Source organism: Tenebrio molitor, chromosome 2 (assembly GCF_963966145.1).
Source record: "Tenebrio molitor chromosome 2, icTenMoli1.1, whole genome shotgun sequence".
NCBI lineage: Eukaryota > Metazoa > Arthropoda > Insecta > Coleoptera > Tenebrionidae > Tenebrio > Tenebrio molitor.
In genome coordinates this window covers 24,792,582-24,818,914 of record NC_091047.1, presented here as the reverse complement: position 1 = coordinate 24,818,914, position 26,333 = coordinate 24,792,582, and the positions used below count along the sequence as shown (strand labels likewise).

The 26,333-nt window shown below is 33.4% G+C and overlaps 1 protein-coding gene across 7 annotated transcripts; it reads right to left on the bottom strand.

The window, feature by feature from the left end:
• Positions 1–105: 105 nt before the first annotated feature.
• LOC138124900 (uncharacterized oxidoreductase YjmC-like) lies at positions 106–26,275 on the bottom strand. 7 transcript variants are annotated; one of them, XM_069040084.1, is made up of 8 exons: positions 26,137–26,275; positions 14,497–14,637; positions 14,294–14,446; positions 14,055–14,243; positions 1,985–2,100; positions 1,837–1,935; positions 1,435–1,785; positions 106–1,378 (listed from the first exon to the last, which is right to left on the bottom strand). In XM_069040084.1, exons 2-8 carry the CDS (start codon positions 14,612–14,614, stop codon positions 1,220–1,222), a joined length of 1,185 nt encoding a protein of 394 aa, XP_068896185.1. In that variant the 5' UTR covers positions 14,615–14,637; positions 26,137–26,275; the 3' UTR covers positions 106–1,219. The 7 variants fall into 7 exon arrangements, with proteins under 7 accessions (XP_068896185.1, XP_068896186.1, XP_068896187.1 ...); XM_069040085.1 differs by lacking the exon at positions 26,137–26,275 and adding an exon at positions 25,880–26,053; XM_069040086.1 differs by lacking the exon at positions 26,137–26,275 and adding an exon at positions 25,650–25,835.
• Between the last annotated feature and the right edge of the window lie 58 nt (positions 26,276–26,333).

Below are 26,333 nucleotides of genomic sequence, written 5' to 3'. Positions count from 1 at the left end.
GGATTTCGCGAACATTTGTACACGTTACTTATATAAAATATCAGTACTGACTATTTGTCTCTTTTAAATTGTAAATTTGATAAAAGTCAAAATAAGAAACAACCAAACATTTCTTTTAGATATATTTAAATAATATACAACGTAACGTAATAAAATGACGTAAACTAGTTTTTTATAACAAAATAAATATGTCATTAAAAGAGCTATTAAGAAGCCATAACATTTTTGTATAAAATTCGACGGAAGATAAATTTTACTAGAAATTGACTTACATATTTGCTTTGTACAGTATTATTCACCGTAGAGTTCCCGCGAAAATTTAATGTTATGCAACACAAAATACCAAAAGCTCAAACTGTTAAATACTGTCGCGAGCAAAAAATTCTGGTCGTCAATGTCATTTCAAAATTTGGTTAGACTGTCACAAATTTAAAAAATTTCCCTGCCTGATTATGCCCATGTCAACAAACTGTCAAAAAAATTAGAAAAAAAATGACACTTAATGTCATACAACATTATGATAAAGTCTGTCTCAATTCTAAATTTCCACCACACTGCATTCTACGTTGGAAATACAACAGGCAACACTGTTTGGTGAAAAATGCGTCAGATTGTATTTGTTAGGGTTATCTGTCAATTTCCGTTTTTACAACTCAAAATTTTAGAATAAAGGAAAAGAACGAAAACCTTTTCTAAAATGCAGCAAGTAAGTAGGTTGAAAATCAAATTCTGAAAGCAAAATAGGCTTATGAACTAATTTTAATGTTTTCGAATCATGTTTATAAAATAATTATATTGCCAACTTTATAAGAATTCCCAATTTAGAAATATTTTTAATTTGCCAACATAATTCAACAGGTGGTGGAAATTTAGAATTGAGACAAACTATAGGTTATGATATTTAGGTACGACTGTTTTACAATGGAGCATTTTCCATTGCGTCAAAGAATGACCTTGACGACCAAAGTTTATTGCTCGTTTATTGTACGAATTTTTTATTATGTCAGACTCTAAAATGATTGACAAAGATGCCATTGGCACTGTTTTAAACTGTATTTTGTGTTGCATAACATTAAGTTTTCGCGGAACTCTACATTGAATAACTCTGTATTTTTAACCCTTAACAGCCTTCACAACAACAACAACAACATCAACAGAACATTGCAAATAGTTGTTACAAGATCAACAAAAATTGGTACATTGTTGAGTACAAAACATCTCATGCCGAGAGCAGCGGTTTCACATTTAAAGATTCCGCCAAGTTTTTGCAGGTGTCGTGTTGGTCTTGAACGTACCGCACCCCTCCGGCTTGATCGGCCGCCGCCATATGAAGTCTTTCAGGGTCTCCGGCAACCAAAACAGGTTTATCTGGTTCGGCCTAAAAACAAAAATTCCGCATTTCCTCGAGATTAAAAATAAAGGCGCTGCGCTCACTGGTTCCATCCTCCTGAGGAAGCTCATAAGATCGTCTAGCCTCCCTTGAAACCCGGGAGCGAAACATCCGGGGTCAATCGCGATGAAGCACTGACCCAAATTGGCTTTTTTGCTGGAATCACCCCACTTGCGTATGTTGGGCCCGTAGGCGCTGCCCCCCAACATTCCGCAAAAGATCTCCACCAACATCCCCAATCCGTACCCTTTATACCCCGAATGGAGCTCGGACCCTCCCAGCGGCATCAAACGTTTGGCGTCGTAGGCGACAGAAGGGTCCGTTGTGATGTCGCCTTTCGTGTCCTGCGCCCACCCTTCGGGGATTGGTTGGTGTTTTCGTTTTTGAATCTCGATCTAAAGAAAATGTGGATTAGCTTGAAAGTACAGCGACAGAGGGGGTGGTACCTTTCCGACGGCGACGGCCGTAGTCGCCATGTCCAGCACGAAACTGTCGCCGCTGCTCGCCGGCGCCCCTAGAGATATGGGGTTGGTTCCCAGAGCTGACTAAAATTTAGATTAGAATGTCGACTTGATCGACCGTAATGGCACTTACTCCCTTGGCTCGGGTTGGCGCCATTAGGGGTGAAGTGTTCGTAAAACTCATCCCGAGGAGTCCATGCTGGATTGCTTGTAGACTATACTTGCCGGCGATGCCGTAGTGGTTGGATTCTTAAAATAACAAAAAAAAAGAAAACCGTAAGAACTGAGATTTTGGTTTTGCACGGCCTTTGTATAAAGAATCATTTTATTACCCCCGAAAGAGGGTTTGATGTGTCTTTTTACACAAATTTCTTTGACGGTTAAAGGGTGAAAAATAAAATAGCAATACAATAGAATGTGATGCTTCGAAGGAACAACAAGCCGCTAGATGATTGTAACATCTCTCTGTTAGTAGAATAATAATACGAGTAGGTACAGTCATGTTCAAATAAATTTGGGACAACTGTTGTAACGTAACTCCCAATTTCACTTGTGCATATAAATCTGGGACAACTTTTTTTTTGGGTTTTAAATGTGACTTCAAGCAGTTAATTAATGAACATTATATTAAATTAGTATATTATATATTGAGGGAGAGAAATGCATGATTTTTCCTAAGGTGCAGTTTGTAGCCAGAGGGCGAAGCCCGAGGGCTACGAAGCACCGAGGGAAAAATGAGCATTCTCTCCAGAAGTATATATACTATTTTTTTCACGGTAGGGAGTAGAAACAGCACGAAAATCTCAAATTTTAAGAATAAAAAAATGATGACAAATGAGTTGTCATCTTTCGATGAATTTAATGGAATTAGTAGTTGCCTTGACAACACAATTAGATTTTTGTCACAACAGTCAAAAAAAATGAAAACTCCCATTAGATTTTTGTCACAACTGTCAAAAAAATGAAAACTCCCTAGGGAGCAAGTATTTGCAAATATTTGCTCCCTAGGGAGAAAATGCTCTACTTCTGTCACGATGTTGACATCCGAAAAGTTGATTTCTACTCCCGATCGTGAAAAAAAACTATTTTGGCTAAATTTAACAATTCAATGGCTGTTATTTTATTATCATTAGGCATTTTGCCCTAAAATTGCTTTCAAAAATATAATCACTTGTCAACTTTGACAAATAAATGAATTCTGCTATTTGTTCTCGCAGTAAAAAATCCATGGAAATATTGTTCAATATTCAGGACAAATTACCCTCGAAAAATAAAGTTGTCCCAAATTTATCTGAACACGACTGTAGGTACATAAAAATGTGATACTGCTAACTATACTAAATACATATGTTGATAAACGATAATGCTGCTAAATGTGTCGCTGTAATGCAAACTGCAATAACACCACTGCGTTTAAAAGTTTTGATTTGTCAATGTTCAGAAAATATGTATATAAAAACGAAACAGAAAAGACAAATTTTACTTGAAAATAGAAAATATTTGCTTGGTTTGTGACGACGGTATCGGGTATTCATTTAAATTTCTTCCCAAAGTTGGCGTTGAAAAGTCTTTTGTGAACGCACCACTCGTCAGTTTGCAGAGTAAAAAATATGATAAAAACACAAACAATGCAAAAAGTGAGGTTATCCGTGATCTGTAATCCGTAGTGCGTTCACAATCGACTCTTCAACGCCTACTTTGAGGATAAATTTAAATGAACACCCCATCGAATTATTTTGAGAAAATTATATATTTTTGGTAAATTAATAATTTTTTAATTGAAATGAAATTTAACAATAACGTGAAAAATTGGTCAATGTACTTATTTAATTATTTTTCCGTTGACCGCTTGTTAATTTCAATATTAATGAATGATTTTGTCTAAAATATAGTGTATTAATGGACCTCATTAATACACTATTTTTCATTAATCAACGATTCTTGCGATTTTGACGTTTTGATGATATTTTGATGTATGAACAACCTCGAACATGCATTGTTTGCACTTACCAACACTGCAGCAGGTAATGCAGCAGGGTTTTCTATATTTTATAGCTCCATAACTGCACAATTACGAATTCACTTTTTCAAAAGCCGACCTTTTTGGTTATAATTCGCATGTCAAATTTTTCAAAGGTAACTAGGTTTTCTTAGCAACCGTGATTTTTTACGTGAAATTGAATGTGAATGGAGTTGACGTCTTCTGACATTCTTTGTGGAAAAGTGATTAGAAAGTGTTGAAAAATTTAAAAATGGCCTACCTTGAAGACAAAAAAAAAGGATGAAGGTATTTTATAAGGTCTCATCTTTATCGAAAAAGATGAAATTGGTTTTGATTTGGCTTTAATTTGAAATTTTGTCACAAAAAAAAAGTTTGCGGCCAACGAAAAAATTTTGTAATCAACTCATTTGTTAATGGGCGATTAATAATCTCAACTATTAAAGGCACTCACTCGCTACACTCGTTCGTGCTTTAAACAGTTTCGATTATTAATCGCCTTCATTAACAAACTAGTTTATTAAATAACTATAAATACTACTGTAGCCATTTTTCTCTGAAATAAAAATACTATTCTTAAGTGCAAAATAACAAGCATGCTTTGAAAGCAAAGATATGTATTATTACAGAATACAAGAAAATGTATTGGGGTTCGTGCTTCAATCGATAAAAACTTACCCTTTTAATAATTAATTATTGAGATTACAGTTTCCTGTACAATAAAAGCTAGTATTAAAAATTAACTTTTGTTTATATTATCGAATTTGGAAGACTTATTTGTTCAAAGAGACTGTTAAGACAAACTCTTTTCTAATTTTCAGTTTGCAATTTTACAAGTGTCCTGAACAATATTTTGCTACAAAATATTCTATACCTATAAACTTGTGTAAATTAAATTTCCAGGGAATTTATGTGTATAATAAAATAATAGTAAAACTGAAAATGATAGGTGTAATTCAATAGTTAGCAGTCAATAAAAATCTTCATTAAATAATAACACTCCATTTTGTTCTGCAAGTTTCTAAAATTTATCAAATTGTTAAAAAACGGTTTGTTTTTTATTGTTTCGTTTTATTAAATTACCTGCAGTATTTTCAAAAAATCTAAAAAAACACTTGTTCTAGTTCGGTGTCACAATGAGCATTTTGTGACACCGAAAACCGTTTCACAAAAGATCAATTTTATAGCATCGTTTCTAGTGATAATTGAATTTGGGGTTGGTATTGAAAGTAAATTTCAGTATTAAATGTGATGTCATTTGAACCTGAATCCGTGTTTTGGATCAAAATAATAGTATATTATATATTGAGGGAGAGAAATGCATGATTTTTCCTAAGGTGCAGTTTGTAGCCAGAGGGCGAAGCCCGAGGGCTACAAAGCACCGAGGGAAAAATGAGCATTCTCTCCAGAAGTATATATACTATTTTTTTCACGGTAGGGAGTAGAAACAGCACAAAAATCTCAAATTTTAAGAATAAAAAAATGATGACAAATGAGTTGTCATCTTTCGATGAATTTAATGGAATTAGTAGTTGCCTTGACAACACAATTAGATTTTTGTCACAACAGTCAAAAAAAAATGAAAACTCCCATTAGATTTTTGTCACAACTGTCAAAAAAATAAAAACTCCCTAGGGAGCAAATATTTGCTCCCTAGGGAGAAAATGCTCTACTTCTGTCACGATGTTGACATCCGAAAAGTTTATTTCTACTCCCGATCGTGAAAAAACTATTAAATTATCAATGAAATGACATTGCTTCGTGAATACCAACCCAATTCCATTAAAATAAAAGTCACTAGATAATATTTTTATATTAAAAAAATAAATTAATGAAGCCATAGTAGAAAAAATAGCATGTAACACTCGTTGCACAAGACATGTTGTCGAACTCGTTCCTTTAGAACACTCCTCTCACTGCGTTCGTCGTGTTCTAAACCCTCTCGTTCGACAATAGACTGTCTTGTGCAACTCATATAACAATATACTATTATAAAATCAGTCAACAAATCAAGCCGTATTTAAAAGTTGCAATCAAAAACTAAATCAACAATTTTGGATTATAATTTTTCTTCTTTTTGTTTAAACATTTCTTCTTATCCAGTAATTATTCTTGGTGTAATAACGACTTACATTGGAATATTAAACGTCTTAATGTATGGAAAAGGTCAGTGCATATTAATTTATGGACACGCAAATATTTCTTGTAATATTAAATCGTATTATTAAAACAATAAGTTCTGATAAATCTGCGGCCAGTTGGGTTTTTCTACAACACTACACACTGCCTTCGCTGCTAGATCAGAAGAATTTCTTGTAACGGCTTCTGAATAGTCTTTCCCACCAATAATATACGAGTATAACAATTAATAAACCATTTTCCTTTTCGTTGAAATTTAATGTCTCATAACATTCTCCTCATACATCATTTCCACACAAATTATGATGAGAAAAAGCTGAATATTTTCAATGTTTGTACCAATTACCAATTACTTAATCCCATTTACAAGTGGTTTCATATGTGTTCAATGCATTTGATTTACGTAAAAAAAGGATAATGTTGTCCTTTTAGAACATGTGTAAACGGAACTGGACATAACCAGATTCCATAGCACATTTCATCGTGACACTCATGTTCATTACGTTTTCCAATACAGAACGAATATAATAATGTACTAGATAATGTATAATATACATAATACAAACAATCAAGTTTCATAATCTCCCTATTCAATATTGAGAAAGAGGGGGAACATAGGAGGATTAAGAGATAAACTACAAAATACCTCATATCAAATTAACAAAAATAAAGGTTAAACAATAAACCTGATAAAATAAAACACAAAAATGACAAAAATATTCAAAAGAACACTTCCAATAAAAATTGCTAATAACATCCAAATATGTACTATCCCATTTACTAAACTCCCGCACTGTCAAAGTGTTTGCAAGTTGTCGCACTGCCGTTCTGGGACTAGTAATTTTTACTTTAACGTTGGCGTAAAAATTTGAAATTTTAAATTTGAAGTTAAGTTTAATAAATTCACTTTCTTTCATTCAAAGTATTACTTATACGAAATGGCTGAACAAGAAGAAGAAAGCATAATTTATTGACAGTCGACTACTATAAAGAGAAGAAATAACAAGAGTCCTAACAATACCTTGAGAAACTCCAATTATCCATTGGATAGAAACAGATGTTATGTTAACAGATAAAAATAATTAAATATCTATTACTTAAAAAATTAAACAATAATTAAACTAAATATGCGCCGTTATTGTCAATGACTTCCAACCATCCTTGTCCCAAAAGCTCAATTCCACGACGATAGAAGATGGACTCTTTCGTCCCGAACGATTCTTATCTTTAAGACCTTCTTCGCCATTCAGAAATTTCGCCATCGCCGACAAGTAGACTCTTTTACCGTCCCCGCACCTTCAATTCTACATACAGTGTGGAAACTACTTATGCAACAAATTCAGTAATTTCAAAACTAATGACATTTGTCGAAAACGCTGATAGACCTTATTACTACCTAAACGATGAACCAAAAAACTTGGCACCTTACATAACAAATTTTTTGAGAAAATGACAAATTTTACTTAAAAAATTTAATTTAATTTTTAATGTAAAAAATGTAATTGACCTCAAACAAAAACAAACAAACATCTAAGGTTAACAATAAAATGTAACGCAAATGTTGAAATTGCCCCCCGCCAACTATTTAGCACTCACACAGGAGTGTAAACATTGTACACCGCGCTCAATAATGTTAGGGCTAATTTGTTCCATTTCAGCGCGAATTCTGTGTCGTAAATCTTTTAAATTGTTTGGTCTATTGAAGTAAATCCTTGACTTTAAATAACCACATAGAAAAAAAAATTAAATACATAAAAAATTTAATTAAAGTTTTGAAGTAAAATTTGTCATCTTCTCAAAAAAATTGTTATGTAAGTTACCAAATTTTTTAATTCACAGTGTATGTAGTACGTAGGTCTATCAGAAAGAGAAGAAAAAAGTGGGGGTTGTCATTTAAAAAAATTGGTGATGACGTCATAGCTCAAAAATGGATGACGTCATGAGCAAGTGAAGTAACTTAAAATAAGTATTACGAGAAATAAAAATTGACCTGTTTCAGCGTTTTCGACGAATGTCATTAGTTTTGAAAGTATTGAATTTATTCTATAAGTAATTTCTACACTGTATATTCCTTGTGGCTGCTGCCGCTGAATGTCCACATTTACACTCGTAGAGATATTTTCATATTTGGTGGCGGAAACAAAAGACTGAGAAATGTCACAAATTTGTATTGTCAGTGTCAAATTTCTCAAAGACGTTCGTGATTTCAACAGATATGAATCAAATTGGCAATAAGAAAGTTATTCATCGTCGAACTAGAGAAATAATTTGTAATACGTTTGATTATATGAGAATAACTTTTCCTTTTGAAGCATTGACAAAAATTGGCTTCCTTAGAATTTGTTTTTTCAATCTATTTAGCGAAAATTTAAATTTACCTAGACATTCCTTTTTACGGCGTTTATGAGAAATTTGACACTGACATTTCTCAGTCTTTTGTTTCCGCCACCAAATATGAAAATACCTCTATAACATTAAATTACGATTTCGTTCTTTTTCCGTGTAAACAATCAATTACCAGAATGTAACCAACTGAAAATTATTGAACTGAGAAACGTCAAATTGTTTATGGATAAGTGTACTTCATATTTTAAAAAACTAACAAAAATTACCAATTGATTTTAGATTTATTTTATATCGTGAAAAAGAATACCACAAAAACGCTTAGAACTTTCTGGACGCCCCAATATTATGAGCAAAAGACAAATTTGCTAGTTGTTTATAGGTGTTTGATGGTAACAAAAATCACCAGGTAATCTACAAAAAGAGAGGATTTACGAATGGAGGCAATGTGTAACAAAGGATCAACTAATTCCACAGCTGTTGTAATTTGATCCAAATCTCGCGAACGTGAAACGAGAATTGTTGTAATCGTAGCATCAATAAGTGAGATAAAATACTTTGATAAAATGTCAGTGTAATTTTCCTCATTATCACATTCTCTGTGCACAGAAAAATTTTGCGAAATTAGAATTCAAAAGGAATAAAAGCGTGGGCTGCTACAATAATAATAAAATTTTACCCAAACATGGGGGGGGGGGTAAAAAAATAATTTTTTATTTTTTTAAATTTTACCCAAACATGGTTCTATGTATCGAGCGATCAAATTAATTTGCAATCGAGTCATCCATGGATTTGAGTCCGTATGTCTTTTGCGATTGATATGTTGAGATCTATACTAAGGACAACGTAACATTTTATCTGCCCAGCCCATTACATTACCAATTAAATAGGTTGTTAAGACGATCAAGATGATTTATACAGAAAAAAAATTCTGACATTCGAATTCGAATGACATTTTATTTTTTAAAACCTAAAACAATAATTGGAGATTTGACAGCTAAATTCTAACCTTAAGTTTTTTACGTGGCAAATGTGATGAAAAATTATACAGATTAAATCTGGCTTTGATTCTCATTGGTCAATTTATGTGGGCGGAGCAGATAAAAAGTTATAACGGCACTACTGTAACCTGTGTTTCAAGGTGTGTTTATTGGAACGTGGAGTTCAAGTAACGACATACGATTTGAGATTCATGGATAACTCGATTACAAATTAATTTGATCGCTCTTTACATCTGAAACGATATCCTTAACCTTCCACAACCGCAGTAGTGGAGCAAGTGCCAAGTTAGGGGAAACTTCCCACAACTGCACTCCAAATATCTCCAAATATCTGAGAAAAAGTTAGCGAACTTAGACACATAAATCAACTGTTGATAAACTATTCCGAAAAAAATCTTATAAATATTGATTGTTGTTGTAGAATAAAACTGATAAGTAAAAAGTTAAAAGTTAATTAGTGCGATTCTGTTTTAAAATTTAGCAATATTGTTATTGAACGATATTGATTTTGCATAGATCCAATCAATCAACAGCTTCATATCATAGCAACTACAACCTTGTTAAATAGCAATATTGGTAAATTTTAAAACAGAATCGCACCAATTAACTCTCATGGATTATTATAATAAAACATAAAACATGGCATACGATAAAGCGTTTGAAAATGTCTATTGCGGAAATAATTGGAGGCAAATCGGAACAAATTTTATTGTCTTGATTTCGACCTCTAAGCGATGTTGGATATACCTACATAATTTTGCACGGTGTAGTCACCTCGGATTTGGCCGCCATATTGGAAGATCCACGTGAAAACGGCATTTTATATATAGATATATTCTTGACTATTTAATCCGTCTCTCACTTAATGTTCACCTACCAATGAAACAAAAGAATTGCAGCGGATATTGGACTAGTAAAAATATCATCGAATATTGTACTAGCACTTGAAGTGAATATTTTAAGCAAATAAAAATCTTTGTTTAAATTTTTTTTTGCAGCGAAAAATTAACACAGAAATAACACAATAAATTTGATTCATTAAATAGTCTTCCAAATACGATTCGTAGTCAATGTTGTGCAGATTATTTTTGCGGTGGTGTTACTCATGACAACGGCGCTTCCGAATTCGACTCGTGCTGCGCACTCCTGAAATTCATTCCAGCACCGTTGACATTCGTAATACCACCACAAAAATAATCGGCATAACATTGACTACTCATTATATTACAACTGAATATCTAGATTTGAGTTCACTTTTGCAAAGTACATTTCCAGGGACTAGAGTCGGGTCGCCGAACAGATATAATAAAAAAATGAAAGAGTGGTAGGTAGGTAGATGCCGTTGGTCAGAGCTGAAAAAAATGTTACAGTCGTTGAGAGAGCTGTTTCGTAATGTGAATTAGGTACTAAAAAAAAGTAAAATTAAAAGAAAGAAAAGCAAAAAAGGATTAAATTAAAAATGAATAATCATTGCTAGGGCGCGTTTCATGTATGTGTGTGGTCATATCAAGGAGAGGCTTGCTCGAATGTTAAAAAGGTCTTATACGAACGTAAACATAAAACCCTCTTCTGCCAAAAATATGTTATGAAAGGGAATTTTGAATATGAATTAGAGAAGCAGAATGTTCAAATCAAAGTACCGATGAGATCAAACTTCGACGGCTAACATCTGTACCTAAGTATGAAAATATCCTTCATCCAATAGTGAAAGCATTTTCGGTCAATTAAAAGAGAAGAAATTAGACGAAATAAAAATACTATCTTATTGAACTAAATTCTAAACATGACACTACATCACTTTCGGGCCAACCACCCTAACAATATTAAAATTGAGAACAATAATGATATCTTTGTTTTAATAGATCGATTTTAAAAGATCTTTCACCATTGATAAGAGAATAAAAAGATCTTTAAAAACATATTACATTCAGCCCTCTTGCCATTTAAATTATTTGAATTACGTCCCTTACGCCGCCACTGGATGGAATAGAAAAATACCATGAGATCATTTAAATTTATAATTAAAGTAGGTTATGACTTTTAAATTAAATTGGCAACATTGTTGACACGTTGTTTTGAAGTGAAGTGGCGCTTTAAAATTCAATACAAAATAAAATTCAATACCAAATATGATTTTTTTTTCATATTTTGTATTGAATTGAATGCTGCCAATCTAATTTAAAAGTCATGGCCTACTTTAATTATAAATTTAAATGATCTCACGGTATAACCTCTGCCAGAAGATTACCATTTTACAAATTGCCTGTTGGTTTTATTAGAAATGAACCACAAACATTTAATGAATTTCATTCGTTACTTTATGCTTGTACTGTACAAGGTGATTCACGAATAGTGTCTGATTTAGAGCCTTTATTCCTGCAACACAAATTACTCTCTCATAGAATACACAGAATAGTAATACGATTTCAGAAAAATGAAACAATAGTGTCAAATAATTATATTTTTGTAAATAAATCAGACAATATTCGTGAATCACCCTGTATATGTCGCAGGTTTATAATAGAATTAGGCGTTTTGCAAAACAGCGTCACTTTGAATAATAACTTTCAATTATTCAAACACCTGCCGATTTCAGTGATTCTGCAAAATGCCTGATGGCAGTTAGCAAGGCGGTCTCTATTTTAACAGGCCAGGACACTGGCTGTGTTGCCAAATTTCTTAGTGGGCCATTCCATAGCATCCTGAGTTTCAAAAATATTGGCACTTCTATAGAAAGGCGGTTCATTGAAAAATCATTTTGACAAGACAATTAATTGTGCAATTAATTTCAGTAATTGAAAAAGTCTTCCTACGTTAGCGTTTTCAAATTCCCATCGAAGAAGATTAGAATGCAAGAATGGACGCAGATTTTGAAACTAGAAAACTGACGCGTGAGGTCTTTGTTACTCGTTCCATTAGGTCTAAAATCTATTTTAAATTATAAACCTGTATTGGTGGTAGCGTCCATGCACCCGAGTGGGTAGCTTTTGCAGTTCTTATTTATTTTTAACAATTCATACTGCACCTTTATTAGTCTTTAATGGTCTGTACGACTTTAGAAAAAAATCTTGTCCTGAGCTGTACAGTGTACAGGTGGCATGCACTGGAATTTGCACTGGAGCTAATGCAATCACGGTGAGCTAAAAGGACTTCTATCTTCATTTTCAGAGTACAGGACTCTATGAAATGTTACTAACAATTGCTATCTTATAAAAGAGGATACACACAATTACCTTGACTTGGACACCTGATATATTTTACTTTGACTGAAGTAAAATTACAATACTTGAATTAGAAAAATCTTTCAGTGATGATTGACTGACAGCTGACAATGACAAAATAGTGAGTGACAGTGAGTGATCACAAAACTTCAAAACTAGTAAGTACCTAAATTTTTTTTATAGGTTGGCGAAGCAACGTTGTCAGATGTTAGTGGGCCATTCCACAGACCACTTTCTGAAGTCAGTGTCACGGCCTGTTAAAATAGAGACCGCCTTGCAGTTAGGCATATTGAAGACATCACAATATACTGTTGTAAATGACTAGGCATTTTGAATAAATTCTTTTATACCGGGTGACTTGCTTATTTTTTATCCGATTTGAATAAATGACACATCAAATGAAATAATTTTGAAAACACTTCAATACCAACTAAATTTTAAAAAAATTGCCTCCAGTTTTTGACAGATGAACATCAACTTATTTTTTTCAAATGGCACTGTAGATTTTTTTATTCAGTATTGTAGAGATTTGTTTTCTGAATATAAAAATGCAAAGAACCATACCCATTTTTGAAATGAAAATTATCATTTTCTCAAAAAAATTGTTAGGATGTAAGGTATCTACCAATTTTTTTCACTCATCGTTTAGGTGGTACGAAGGTCTACCGGAAGGAGAAGAAAAAATTTGGAGTTGCCATTGAAAAACCAATGAGGACGTCATTGTGCAAAAATAAATGACGTCATAAGTAAAATTTGTATGTCATAGGGTGGCTAATTAAAAAATAAAATTGATTTGTCCGTGCGTTTTGCTTGAAAACATTAAATAACACAGTTATAAATTTTGTTCCTTACTTTATCACCACACTGTACAGGGTGTTATTGAAAGTTGTACAGATATTTTAACGACGAGCTACTGGCTTCATGTAGAACTCGGAAAAAATATTAAAAAAAAATTATGTCAAAAAATAAAATGACATTTATTTTTTGAGCTACAATTTTTTTAAATTGCTTTTAGTTTTCTACGTTGTCCCACAACCTCGTAGGTAAAATTTCGGCACATTTTAAAAATACACCCTGTATATCATATTTTATAAAATGTACGCCAATGCGAAGTAACCTATAAGAAATATGCTTTAAAACAAGGAAACCCCATTGGTGTACGTAGCTCTAACATGGCGGTTAAATCGGGGATCGCTCAACCGAATAATATTATGCCTTTTTATAGGTCCAAATAAAGAGAACAAAATTTATTCCAGCTGGTCCCTAATTATGTACTTCCATAATAAAACCTTTGTGGGCTGGACCGTTAAAACTTTATGACCATTAGAGTATTATTGTAAAGTACAATTTTTCTGTCAGAATGTTTAATACTATCGTAGTAAATTTATGACTTCAGTGAGGGAATAATAATTGCTAATAATAACAATAAATCAAGATGATTTGTTGACTAGCAATAAGTACTCCATAAACATTTAATTAAAAAAAAATGAACGAACTTACCTTTGGCGACTACCATTCCAATCCCGACTTCTTTGGCCTTCTTTATGGCCAAGTCCATACTATAGAGCCCGACCACTGCCCCCAGCCCATTATTCCCATCCACCCACGCCGTGGCGGCAGTCTCCTTAACAACACAAGGGGCGGCTTTGCAGTCGCAAAGTCCACCTTGGACGTCTCTCACATACATGTCTACGAAGACCCCATCATTTATGCAGCAACAGCAGTTTAACGACACTCACCTAAACGGTTCATCCCATGACTGTAATGTCCCCTGTAATCCGCCTCAACCAAATTGTCAGCTAAAATGTCTGCGTACTCTTTGGGGGTTCCCACAGCTACCATGCAATCACTTATGAAGCGGTGTGCGTCAGAGAGAGGCACGATGGGGGTGTCTGGAGTCGGGAGAAGACGCTGGTAATAGTCGAGACACGAAAAATCTTACCTATGTCTAAAATTTTAATGGACATGTTCCTGAGTGCGACGTTCAGCGTTTGGCGGTCTCTGGCGATTTGAGATCGCTTCGGAAATAGAGAAACGAACCGCCGAGCGATGGACGCCATGTTGAATGGGTAAAAGATAAGAGCTGGAAGTTAAACCCGACTTTATTAAGAATGGTCTGCCAAAGGTCACAATAAAACAATATCTTGTTTGCTTTAGATTGCCAATATTATGATAAACATTTTTGCTGCACTAACACGGTTGGCTTCTCAAAGAATGCAACGATGCCATAATAGAACACCGAACATAAAATCATTTTTTTTTATCTGTTCAGGAGCGTGTTTTGTCATTAAAATAGAATTTGTTTAAATTGCCACAAATGCCTGTTAACTTAAATAATGTGTTACCAACACGATAAGTGAGTAGAAGGTCAGATATTAATAAACTCAATTAATCTAGAGTTAGGCAAAAAAGTAGTCGAATAGTCGGTGTTGTACTAGAACTAGATGATCGCCAAACAACTGTAATTTCCGGCAGGTATTTAGATGAACTGCTACTTCACAAGTGTACACTTTACGATATCTAACAATCATAAACTGTTTTATGACTTTACGATGCACTTATTTTTATCGACAACTGGCACTCAATAAAATACCTTATAGAGGTGTCCAGTCATAAATCGAGGATCATAACAACTTCCTTGGATAAAAACTGGTCACCAAATGATAGAAGTCAAGAATAGAAGGTTTCCATAATTATCTGTTCACTGTTTCTAAGAGATTACATTTTGAGAAGTTAAAAAACGAAGATTTGTGTAACATTTTATCTAGACAGTGGATTCGGGTGTTCATTGTGAACGCACCATGGATTACCGATCACGGATCAGGATCAGCTGTTTAAATCTAACCTCACTTTTTGCGTTGATTGTGCTTTTACTCCGCAGACTGACGTGTGGTGCGTTCACAATCGACTCTTCAACGCGAACTTTGAGGAGAAATTTAAATAAACACCCAATATTTTCATAATGTTTGACAACATTTTCATTTTAAAATACGAATCGTTTTGCATATTTTAGATTCTCCCATTAATATTGATTAATGTTTCAAAAAAGTTCTAACATGTAGTACAAACAGAGTACAGACCAAAACCTTCAAAAACATGGCTACGACGGGGTATTGATAAATAGTTAGCCTTGGTTGATTCCAATAAATAAAAGCACATGCCGTTACCATGACAATTAAGTATGGACATTGATAAGTGCATGTCCAAAGTTTGGCGTTGAAAGGTCCAATCAGTACCGTTCAGGTAGCTTATTTGTTGTCTGACAAAGAAATTCTTATGAAATTCTTATTGAAATGTGAGAAATATTTGCAGATCAATATCTTTCCTGTTTCACCATTAAAATCCCGGTTTTGGCTTTTAAGATGATTAAAAAAAAACATGATCAGAGAGCTGGAGGATCGATTTCGGCGTGAGCAACAGAAAATGTTGTTCATGATGTGATTTTGAAAGATATGAACGGATTTTTCACATCATTAACAATTATTTAGGTATGAAGAATGAATGTTTGAATGCTGATCACTAACAAATGAGTATGATAACATCCGGATCCAGGTACAATAGATGAAGCTGAAGATATAACACTAAAGGAATGTCAAAAAAGTGGAACGTGCTGAGCCCCAACCCGAAAGATTCTCGTGCAGAAGGTATGTCGGAAAAATCCTTGCCTCCATTTTCTAGGACAAAGATAAGGTAATTATCACTGATTAGGTACCAAAAATTCGATGTGTTCAGTTTTAAAATTACCATCCAGCATATTCTGCTGACTTGGCCAATTCGAATTATTACCTATTTTCAAAACTTAAGAAAGTCTTAAAAGGATGCGTCAAAAGAGACGCTAATCGATGCTGTGAACATCTTGTTTGCAGACCACGAAAACGACATTTTTTCATAGTGCATAGAATTGCTAAACGATGATGTTGAATAATAGTTATTTATGCAACGAGGTTCTGTGTAAATTGGGCTTTTCTAATTGCCCTCGAGGCCTTAAAATCCTCGCTACGCTCGTATTTCAATCTGGCCTCTCGGGCAATTAGAAAAGCCCAATTTGCACAGAAACGAGTTGCATACAAAATTTTATTGTTTGAAACGACGTCCCCAAAGCTTCCAAATCTATTAAAAATGATTTCGCATTTGCTTTTGACAGTTTTGACAAATTTTTCGAGAAATGTCACTTTGAATGTGTTGTCTAGGGCAACGGTTGGTTATCTGCTATTTTTTGCTTTAGAGCAGTTAGGAGGCAGGTCACAAAGCAGAAAAATGAGAATTTATGACAGTTGAAAACAATAAAATAATATTATTTTGCAAATATGTAGTTTCCTTTTACACTAGACTAGAAACTTATCAATACCCCCTAGTACACATCCTTTAAAAAAAATTAGGTTAAGTCATGAAAAAACTTCTTTATTTAATTTAATAAATAGGTAAATAATATCTTGTGGTCACTTAGTCGACCACAAGATTACACATAATTTGGGCGAATTTGAAAATAATCACCCAGGTAATAATACATAAGTAAACACGGTTTGTTCGAGGAAGAAAAAGTGGTTTAGCACACGTTTAATAATGTGGTTGACTCAAAAGCCACATTACCACATTTAACTTAACGCTTATAAAAATTCGATTCTTGATATGAATGCAAAGTTGAGGTTGAAATTAAAAAGGAGCTAACAAAAGCAAGTCACAGCTAGTGTTGAAAGTGGCCACCAGCGTTTGTTAATTCAATTTAGTAAATTGTAACAATTGTCAATTCGATTGATGACATTTATTGACAGAACTAATAGTTCGGCACTTCGAAAAAAAAAGTAGAGCGGTACAGGAAAATTTACATGTGAAAAAATTCCAAAGGTAACTAGATGTAAATCATTTTATTCCACACTGTACATATTATACAGCTACTTGTACAGCAGTAATTAAAAAAAAACCAAAATAACAGAACACGTGTGTCAACTTATGACGTAGGGTATCAGTTTTGATTTTTATCAAGAACTAATCCCTACTAACATAAAATCGAAGATTTTATCATTGACATATCGCGCTTAAAAGCTCGCATATGGCATGAAGCAACATAACTAAGGTTAATCATATTTGAAAATGAAATTAGAGAGCGAAAAACAATATGTACTTTGTAATTCTTCCTGGTATCATGTGATCAAGAAAATTCATTACTGGATCAGCTTTGAAAATGAAACCGTATACCTTTCCCCATTAATGGCATTTAAATTTACATAATTTGAAAACTTTAATACAATTAGTTTTAATTGGTAGAAATTTAAGATAGTTAATGTTTAAAATGTAGATGGAGAAACTGCAGTCATTAATAACTTATTTTTTTATACTAATTTAAATTTTTTAACAGATAATTGGTAGGCTTTTGCATTTAGTTGTAACCTGAACCCACGACTGCACACATATTTACGTGAAGCGTCGACAGACAACTTCCTAACCTTACTTTCTCACATTTGTGTTTACCGGCTGTCGCTTATGTATATTGCTACAACTTAATAAAATAAAATGTCCTTTCAGAAAAAAAAAACAAATTTCACATTTTTAATAATAATAATACCACTTTATTTTAAGAATTACTATATCCGAGATTTTTTTCTTTTATTTTGCAGTTATCAATTAGTTTTAATCTAAAATATAAAGAAAAAAAACAAATTGATTTTTTCTATTGCAATTTAGTCCTATTTGATAAAATTTAAATAGTAAAAAAATCTGAATAATTTACTCCCAAAATGGTGTTTTCACTTAATATTCCGATGATTTTATCCGCAAATTTTTTTGAGTGCATTGCTGACAAAGTTATTAATACTTTGTCAGCAATGCACGAAAATAAAATTTTCAGGATATGGAATCTATGCAGGGGGATATTCGGCAAGAAAATCTCATGAATACATTAACAATCAGTGAACGACAAAAAATATATCTAAAGTTTTTTAAAAATACATACCAAGACTGTAGAATTTTAACTCCTCAACAACATTTATTTATAAAAATGTAGTAATTTGAATAAAAAATTTGCAATTTTTGTTATACTGTTATATTGATCTTTCCACCTATAATTGTCAAAAATATTTCCGGAAATATTTTTTGTATCCATGGTAATAAGTTAATAACAATAAACGTAGCTTTCTCATTGGATAGTACCGGGTCATTATAAATGATTGTACCATCGTAGGTGGCTGTACGCTATGCTTTAGGTGCGTCGCTACGCCCACTAGTTGTTACAAACATTACAATGACCCCGTAGATTCATGAACAATTTTCATTGCCATATCAAAATTCCTTTTCATGCACGATCTTCATCCGTAACAGTAACAAATAGATGTAACCATATTTGATTTCTACGTAAAAGTTGTCTAACCGCATATGTCAACAGAAGCTATAAGCAATTCCTGATGTTCAACTGTTTATTATTCTTGTGTGTTTTTCGGTAAATGTCTGTTGTTGAGAAAACGTTTTTTCGGCGGAGTCACAAAAACATTGGTTCAGTAAGTTAACACATCGTTGTTAATTCATTTAAGACTAAAAGAAAAACTACTACCACGTTGCTACCACAAATGAATTATTTTAACGTAACCTTGTAATGTACCGTGCGATCCAAAAGTCTTTCTATCAAGTTGGTCATGATCATGACACTGGAAACGAATGCCGTTGGGCTGCAGCATATTTGGCGAAAATTAAAAATATGTTTTATTAGTCTGTCCGTATCCTTTGATATTTTTAATTTCATATTTTTTATTTTATGGTGTAATTATAATAATGTCATGGCTCACTTGATAGAAAGACTTTTGGATCGCTCGGTACATCTACTATAAATACCCTCTTCTAAGGTGACAAAAACTTCAAAGAAGTTCAAAAATGTTCAACAGAATTTCTTTTGCAACTATATGGCGATTATTTTATGGTATTGATGTGAGAGTTTCAAAACTCAGTAATTAAATTCAAACATCATAGAATCAAAAAACTTTTACAATTTACAATGACTTCGAAGCACGCATGTGTTTATCTGAAGGATTCCCAACATTTTTAAAAACGTAGATAAGTATACCAAAAAATAAAAATAGAACATTTTTTGTATCACTCTTTATGTTTCTCTGTGTTAAGAAAAAAAGTCAAAAACATTTACAACCACCAGTACCAGATATTGAACAAAATTAACATAATCGAAAACAATTTGAAATGTTGATTCAACTCCAGTTCTTAAAAAATGTTTCTTTTGGCTAATACAAGAATTGATTCAAATATTTTTGAAATCACCCACTACTTTACTGTCACATGGTCTTTCTATTAATTAATCTTTTTATTCGAAAGAAGGGTGTTCTGTGGAGGAAAAGGATTCCGTTTTCATAAAACGAAAATTTTGATCTGTCAAAGGTAGCATAAATGTGTTTTTGTAATTTGCCTCCATTTTGATTCTCTAATAGACATACTCGTATTAACGAATTAAGGGCATTGGCGCACTCGTCCCATACAAAACTCCCCTACGGGTCGTTTTCTACACGTGGGACTCGTGCGGCAAATCAACCCTTATAAAACTCGTTCTTTAATATACTATTACAATAATTTGTGATTTTTTTCTTTGGATTTGACATTTAAAACATAAAGAGATAACTTTTGAGTTTTTTCTACTCAACTTAACATTTTACTTACGCTAGTTTGTTAATTCGCAAACCAGCAGCTGCATCTTAAAATTTACGGTAAGTGGGCACTTACCATAATACATACCATAATTGTATGGTTTTATTTTTATAAGGATTATAACAATTAAACTTTCGTTCTTTTATTTAAAAAAACATCAAACAATTGATTACGAATCAAAGAGCTTTTTATTTAGGACACGACGAGTAGGTACAATACGAATGCAATAGAATAAACTGGTATTTAATAAAAAGTAAATATAGATCGACTCCTTGTTTCACCTTCAAATAATGTCAAACAAAAAAGAAAAACGAATTACCTTTAATTTGAAGATTATTAAGATTAAGAAATTATCAGACGACTTTATAGTTAAAAACTTAAACAAAATCTGAAATACGGAGAAAAGTACCGTACAATACAAACGTACAAAAATACAGTTACATACGATAGAAATAAAATTATTTTTTCTTCAAACGTCCGTAAATTATGACATCCTGCTGCACTGATAATGCTAAAGTGTCACTTCATTGTCATGGCATCTAACGAGCTGACGAGCGGCAGATAAAGTTATTATCTCCGCTGAGGGCGTCCGTGAAGTTATTATCTCCGCTGATGAGCGGCAGTAAAGTAAACTAGCTAAATCATTTGAAATTCCTACCTGGTTTCTTAACAAGTCTTAAATAATTTGTTATAAAGGTTTGAAGAAAAAATAGTATATGTTATTCGGAGCAAAAATGGTTTTATGTGCTTTGGCTGGTTTGTCTGCCTCACTGCGTTCGGCAGCCAATCTACAGCCGCAGCACATAAAACTTCATTTTTGCTCCTAATAACATATATACTATTGGGGGCTGACGCTGCTCCCAGAAATTAACGCTTAATCACTAACATTTTTTGAAATAATCGAAAAGTCTACAAAAATTTCCAAACATGGATGCTATGATTTGTTAAGAAAGTACGTGCAAAAACTAAAATACTCGTAGATAGCTTGTCTCTGCTTATTTCTTGTCTTGCTAGCGATTTGTAAAAAATCACAAGTTTTGGTCATATCATAAATCATAATGAACCGAGTTTCTCGCAATTTCAGACGTGATGGCTACATTCGCGGGCGAAGGATATTCCCATCGTGCACTAGTGCAAAGGTTTGGTGTTTCGCAATCTACCATTTCTCGGGTCATGCAACGTTGTAGGGAGACTGGAGACCATGTTAGGCGTCCGGGACAAGGAAGACATTGGGCCACAACAGCAGCACAGGACACATATCTGAGATTGCTCGCTGTCAGGAAACGCTTCACCAATACCCGACGTCTGCAAATTGGCCTCGAAACCATTCGCCAACGTCTTTTAGAAAACAACTTGCACATCCGACGCCCTGCTACTAGACCCTTATTAACAGCAGCTCATCGGCAAACACGTCTGCAGTTTGCCGAAAACCATGCCAGATGAAATGATAATTAATGGGCACGAGTATACTGTCTCAGATAAGTCCAGATTTTGCTTGGAGTCTAAGAGTAATTCTACGACCAAATGAACGCTATGTAAATTGCAACATTCTTGGAAGGCAGCCTTACGGAGGTGGCTCGGTTATGATTTGGGATGGTGTATGTTCTACGGCTCGTACTGATTTGCATGTTTTCCTCAGAGGGACAATAAATGGCATAGTTTATGTAACAGATATTCTGGAACAATATGTGGTACCATTTGCCCCATTTATCGGGGATAATTTCATATTCCAGCATGATAATGCAAGACCGCAGTGTCAGAATTGTGTCCGAGTATCTGGACGAAGGCAGTATTGCTTCTATGCAATGGCCAGCAAGGAGTCAGGACCTTAACCCGATAGAAAATGTGCAGATGTCCTGTCTACTATTAACAGCATGGGTAGACGGTGTGAAGCCGTCGTTCATCTAGAGGTGGAAATATACGCCACTGAGCCATTTTCTTTAGTTTACTTTTTTGGCACTCGTGGGCCTTTAAAACGCTCGTTTCACTCATGCCAATAAAAACCCAATTTACACACGAACTCGTTAAATAAACTGCTATTAAGTTGTCAATTTATAACTACATACCTACATACATATTATAAGAAAAAAAAAAAATAATCTGTGACATACATGTTGAGGGCTATTTATTAACGAACGTCTGAAAATTTGGAATCGTTTATTCTTCAAGAAAATGAACACACTTTTTATTTATTAGTACACTTGATTTCAAAAAAATAGCGTACACCTAATATTTCCCCCCGTAATGTTAGCTTTGTTTTCATGGTAAAAGTAACAAAAGCCCGAATCATCACTAAACTAGAAGGAAGGTAGCGTGTTGCCTAGAAACAGTTTATAGCAGGCCATTTACATTAGGAAAATATTACAAAAGTCGCTCTCAGCACTTGTACGCTATTTTTTTGAAATCAATTTCCAAACATCTTATACCCTTTACCAGTGCAGCCTTAATACTAAATTATTATCTAATCTAACGAAACGTTTCTAATTACGAAATGTCAGTCAAATAATATCTCTAATTACTGGATTATATTAAGAGACCATCTGTGATATTTAAATAAACTATTCAGATATTGTCGTTACATATTGGGTAATTCAAAATAATTGTGGCCAAGTATGGCAACTAGGTATGAAAATTTATGTGGCAACTGTGTGGGTGGGGTAGAGTTGACATTTGCATGACATTTCATTGGCGTGCATTTGGTTGTTTTTATACCATTGTACGTTGACTTGACAATTTTCAAAGTTGCGTGACTATGAACTGTCAAGGAAATATCAACTCTATCCCACCCACACAGTTGCCACATAAATTTTCGTACATAATTGCCATACTTGGCCACAATCATTTTAAATCACCCAATATATGTACATACCAATCATAAAAAAGTGATTCGCAATAAATAGATACATTTGGCATGAAGCAAATTCAAACGAAATTGTGCTTGATCAGAAATAAAATTTAACAAACCCTCAAGATTAGACTTAATTTTTTTTTAACTTCATTAAGAACTTTTTGAATTTAAAATGATGAAAGTCCTAAAATCCGATAACGATTCAGATAATAACTCAGTCAAATTTATTTTGATTAATCAATCAAAAAATATATAACACAAATTGGAAAATTTCTTCTTCAGTGTGGCCTTTCATTTGCCTAAGAATGTCGAACCAAGCACCAAACGAACTATACTCGTAAAATGACTCAAATGATCTTTATCGAATCTGAAGTGCTGTCCAGATTTTAAAACTACACAGTTGTATCGGGTGTTCATTTAAATTTATCCTCAAAGTAGGCGTTGAAGAGTTGATTGTGAACGCACCACGGATTACAGATTACAGATCAGCTGTATAAATCTAACCTCACTTTTTGCGTTGTTTGTGTTTACTCCACAGACTAACGAGTTGTGCGTTCACAATCGACTCTTCAACACCAACTTTGACGATAAATGAACACCCGATACTAAACAGAAGGAAATAGTTGTTGTCACAACAAAACAGAAGAAAAACAACTGCAGATATTTCTGACTACACTTGTACTGATACACTTGTAGATACATTCCATTAAAACTTATCGTTATTTAATTTGATAACATTTTAATCAGTTATCTGTACAACTACTTGTATCAGAAATTCATCGTTGTGATAAGACGAGCGTCAGTAAAATAAAAATCGTGAATGAAAAAATTTAAGAAACAAATCCAAAATGGTGTAACTAATAAGAAAATGTAAAGAGACAAAATAGTAATTTATGCAAGAAGTGCCTAAGTAGTAGATACTTTTTTACGGATGGGAAGTTTGACAATCCTATGAATGAAATCATAGGTGAAAAAGAATTACAATTTTTATAATGATTATCTCTCATGAATGAAAATGAAAAATAATCCCATAACCTCATAAGTGAAGAAAAGACACTTTAGGAAGTTCCATACTATATTTTTCTGTGAATATCTGCAATTAGAAAAACAATCAGCATCGAAACACAAATCTAAAATTTGAAGTTTCTAAAATCAAAAACATTTGTTTTCAATGCACTTTCGTGATTTCAGTGCATGTGCATAATGTCAGATTGACACGCTACTGCTTTTGTCATTGCTAATACCGGGTGTATTATGAAAAATCTTTCGTGCTGTAACTTCCTTATTTTTCATAGGATTTTAATAAATGATGTGTCAAACAAAATCGTTTTAAATGGGCTACAATTTGAATTGATCCAATTGTTCTTGAGTTCTGTTTTTGACAGATGATAGTCAATTTTTTTTTTTTTCAAATTGCACTATTAACTTTTTTTGCTCAGTTTTATAGAGATTTTTATTTTGAATATGAAAATGTAAACAACCATGCTCATGCATAGAAACAAAAAGAAGAAATTAAAAAATAATGTATTTTTTGTTTGACGAAAAATTTATTAAAATCGGTTAAAAAATAAGGAAGTTATAGCACCAAAGATTTTTCATAACACACCCGGTACATTTAGCTTTATCTCAATCAAAATAGATTGTAATATAATAATACATGAAAAATAAAAATTTAAACAAGAACAAAATTTTAAAGGAAAGTAAAAATTAAATTAAAAAAATTTCATCCAATGAGGCGCTATGAGGAAGGGTGCCGCGGATGCTTGTTGCATTGCCCCGTTGAATGGCCAAAGAGAGTCTTTGACGAAGAAATTGTTTTGCTCTGACGTTGCCAGTTTCTTTAACCAACTTAGAGCTGATGGTGTTGATAAAAGATCTAGTTTTTCGCACCAAGGACCCAGTGTTTATTTAATAATAATAATAATAATTTATTGATATAATTAATATAGTATCTACAGGGCAAGTCACATAAGGTTTATTTCTGAATTTATTTTGTACGCAACCAAGAATACTAATTACGCTGACCACTTGATACCATTTATAATGTGATTTTATTTAGTAATCCACGTAGGTATGTAATTTGGCTAAAAATGTCAAAATGACAGTTGATGAATTTAATTTTTGATGTCATTAATCAGAACAGGAAAACGTCATTGTGACATTTTTAGCCAAATTGCATACCTACGTTGATTACTAAATTAAATCACATTATAAATGATATCAAGTAGTCAGCATCATTAGTATTCTTGGTTGCGTACAAAATAAATTCGGAAATAACCCTTATGTGACTTGCCCTGTATAGTTTTCTTGTAGAAAAAAATGCATATCGATAATAATTAGGTATCTGCGTCTGTCTTGCTTAAATCCCAAATTGAATGAAAACAAATACATACATAATATTATAAACAATAGCAACAATTTCAGAAATATTTTTAAAAAACCATAAAGTACCTATAAAGCTTTGGATCGATTTTTGGAATTAGTAAATTTTACATGTTACTGGAATCAGCGTTGTTAAAAGGAATCCCTGATTATTTCTAAAGTGGAACACCCGGCAACAAGCATTTTTATAAAACTTATCCGCCAAAAAGATAACAGTGATTTACCTACTATTTTTGCCCACAAAAATCAAACTGGCATTATTCCGATTGTCTTTTAAAAAGCCACAGCAACCATTTATCTTTTTAATTAATGTGATATGGGAGCCCACAAAACTACCGATACATTTCCATTAAAAAACATAACTAATCGCGTGCCATTAAGCACTGTTGACACAATATTTGCCATCCTGATAAAAACTGACACGACTGCAGCACAAACAACAATATCTATTTACCTACAACTATGCCATGCCAATTACAACAATTTATTCGCCAGAGTTATGTAACATTCCCAACTCGAGGTTAAGGTCAGTGACAAGAACGTAATTGGCACCAAATCGTGAATCAAAGTTGCGTTCACACGACACAATCCAACAGCTCTGCCACTACCGAAACCGCAAGAGAAAAAGTTGAAACTGCGAAGTGTTAATTGCATAGAGAAGAGTGGGAACCAAGAGTGGGACTTCGTCAGAAATGCAAATTACGTAATTACCTGACAGTTTACTCGTTCGTTATTAGGTGACAGTTTATCGAACTAGACACGCTCCCCGCTTATCGCACAGTTTAAACTGAGAAAAAATTTTCAAATAGGCACAATGATAAGCCATGGCGCGAACAGCTCTTCATCTCGAGGTTAAGATAGGCCGCGGCGTGACGACAAATAGCGCAAGCGTCGATTGAATGATTGGG

Excerpts from the sequence above, each read along its gene's own strand:
- LOC138124900 (XM_069040084.1), bottom strand. The coding sequence starts at position 14,614 with ATGGCGTCCATCGCTCGGCGGTTCGTTTCTCTATTTCCGAAGCGATCT. Across the intron at positions 14,244-14,293 it reads TCATGGGATGAACCGTTTAG|ACATGTATGTGAGAGACGTC; the intron begins GTGAGTGTCGTT and ends GGGTCTTCGTAG. Across the intron at positions 1,379-1,434 it reads TCCTCAGGAGGATGGAACCA|GCCGAACCAGATAAACCTGT; the intron begins GTGAGCGCAGCG and ends TTTTGTTTTTAG.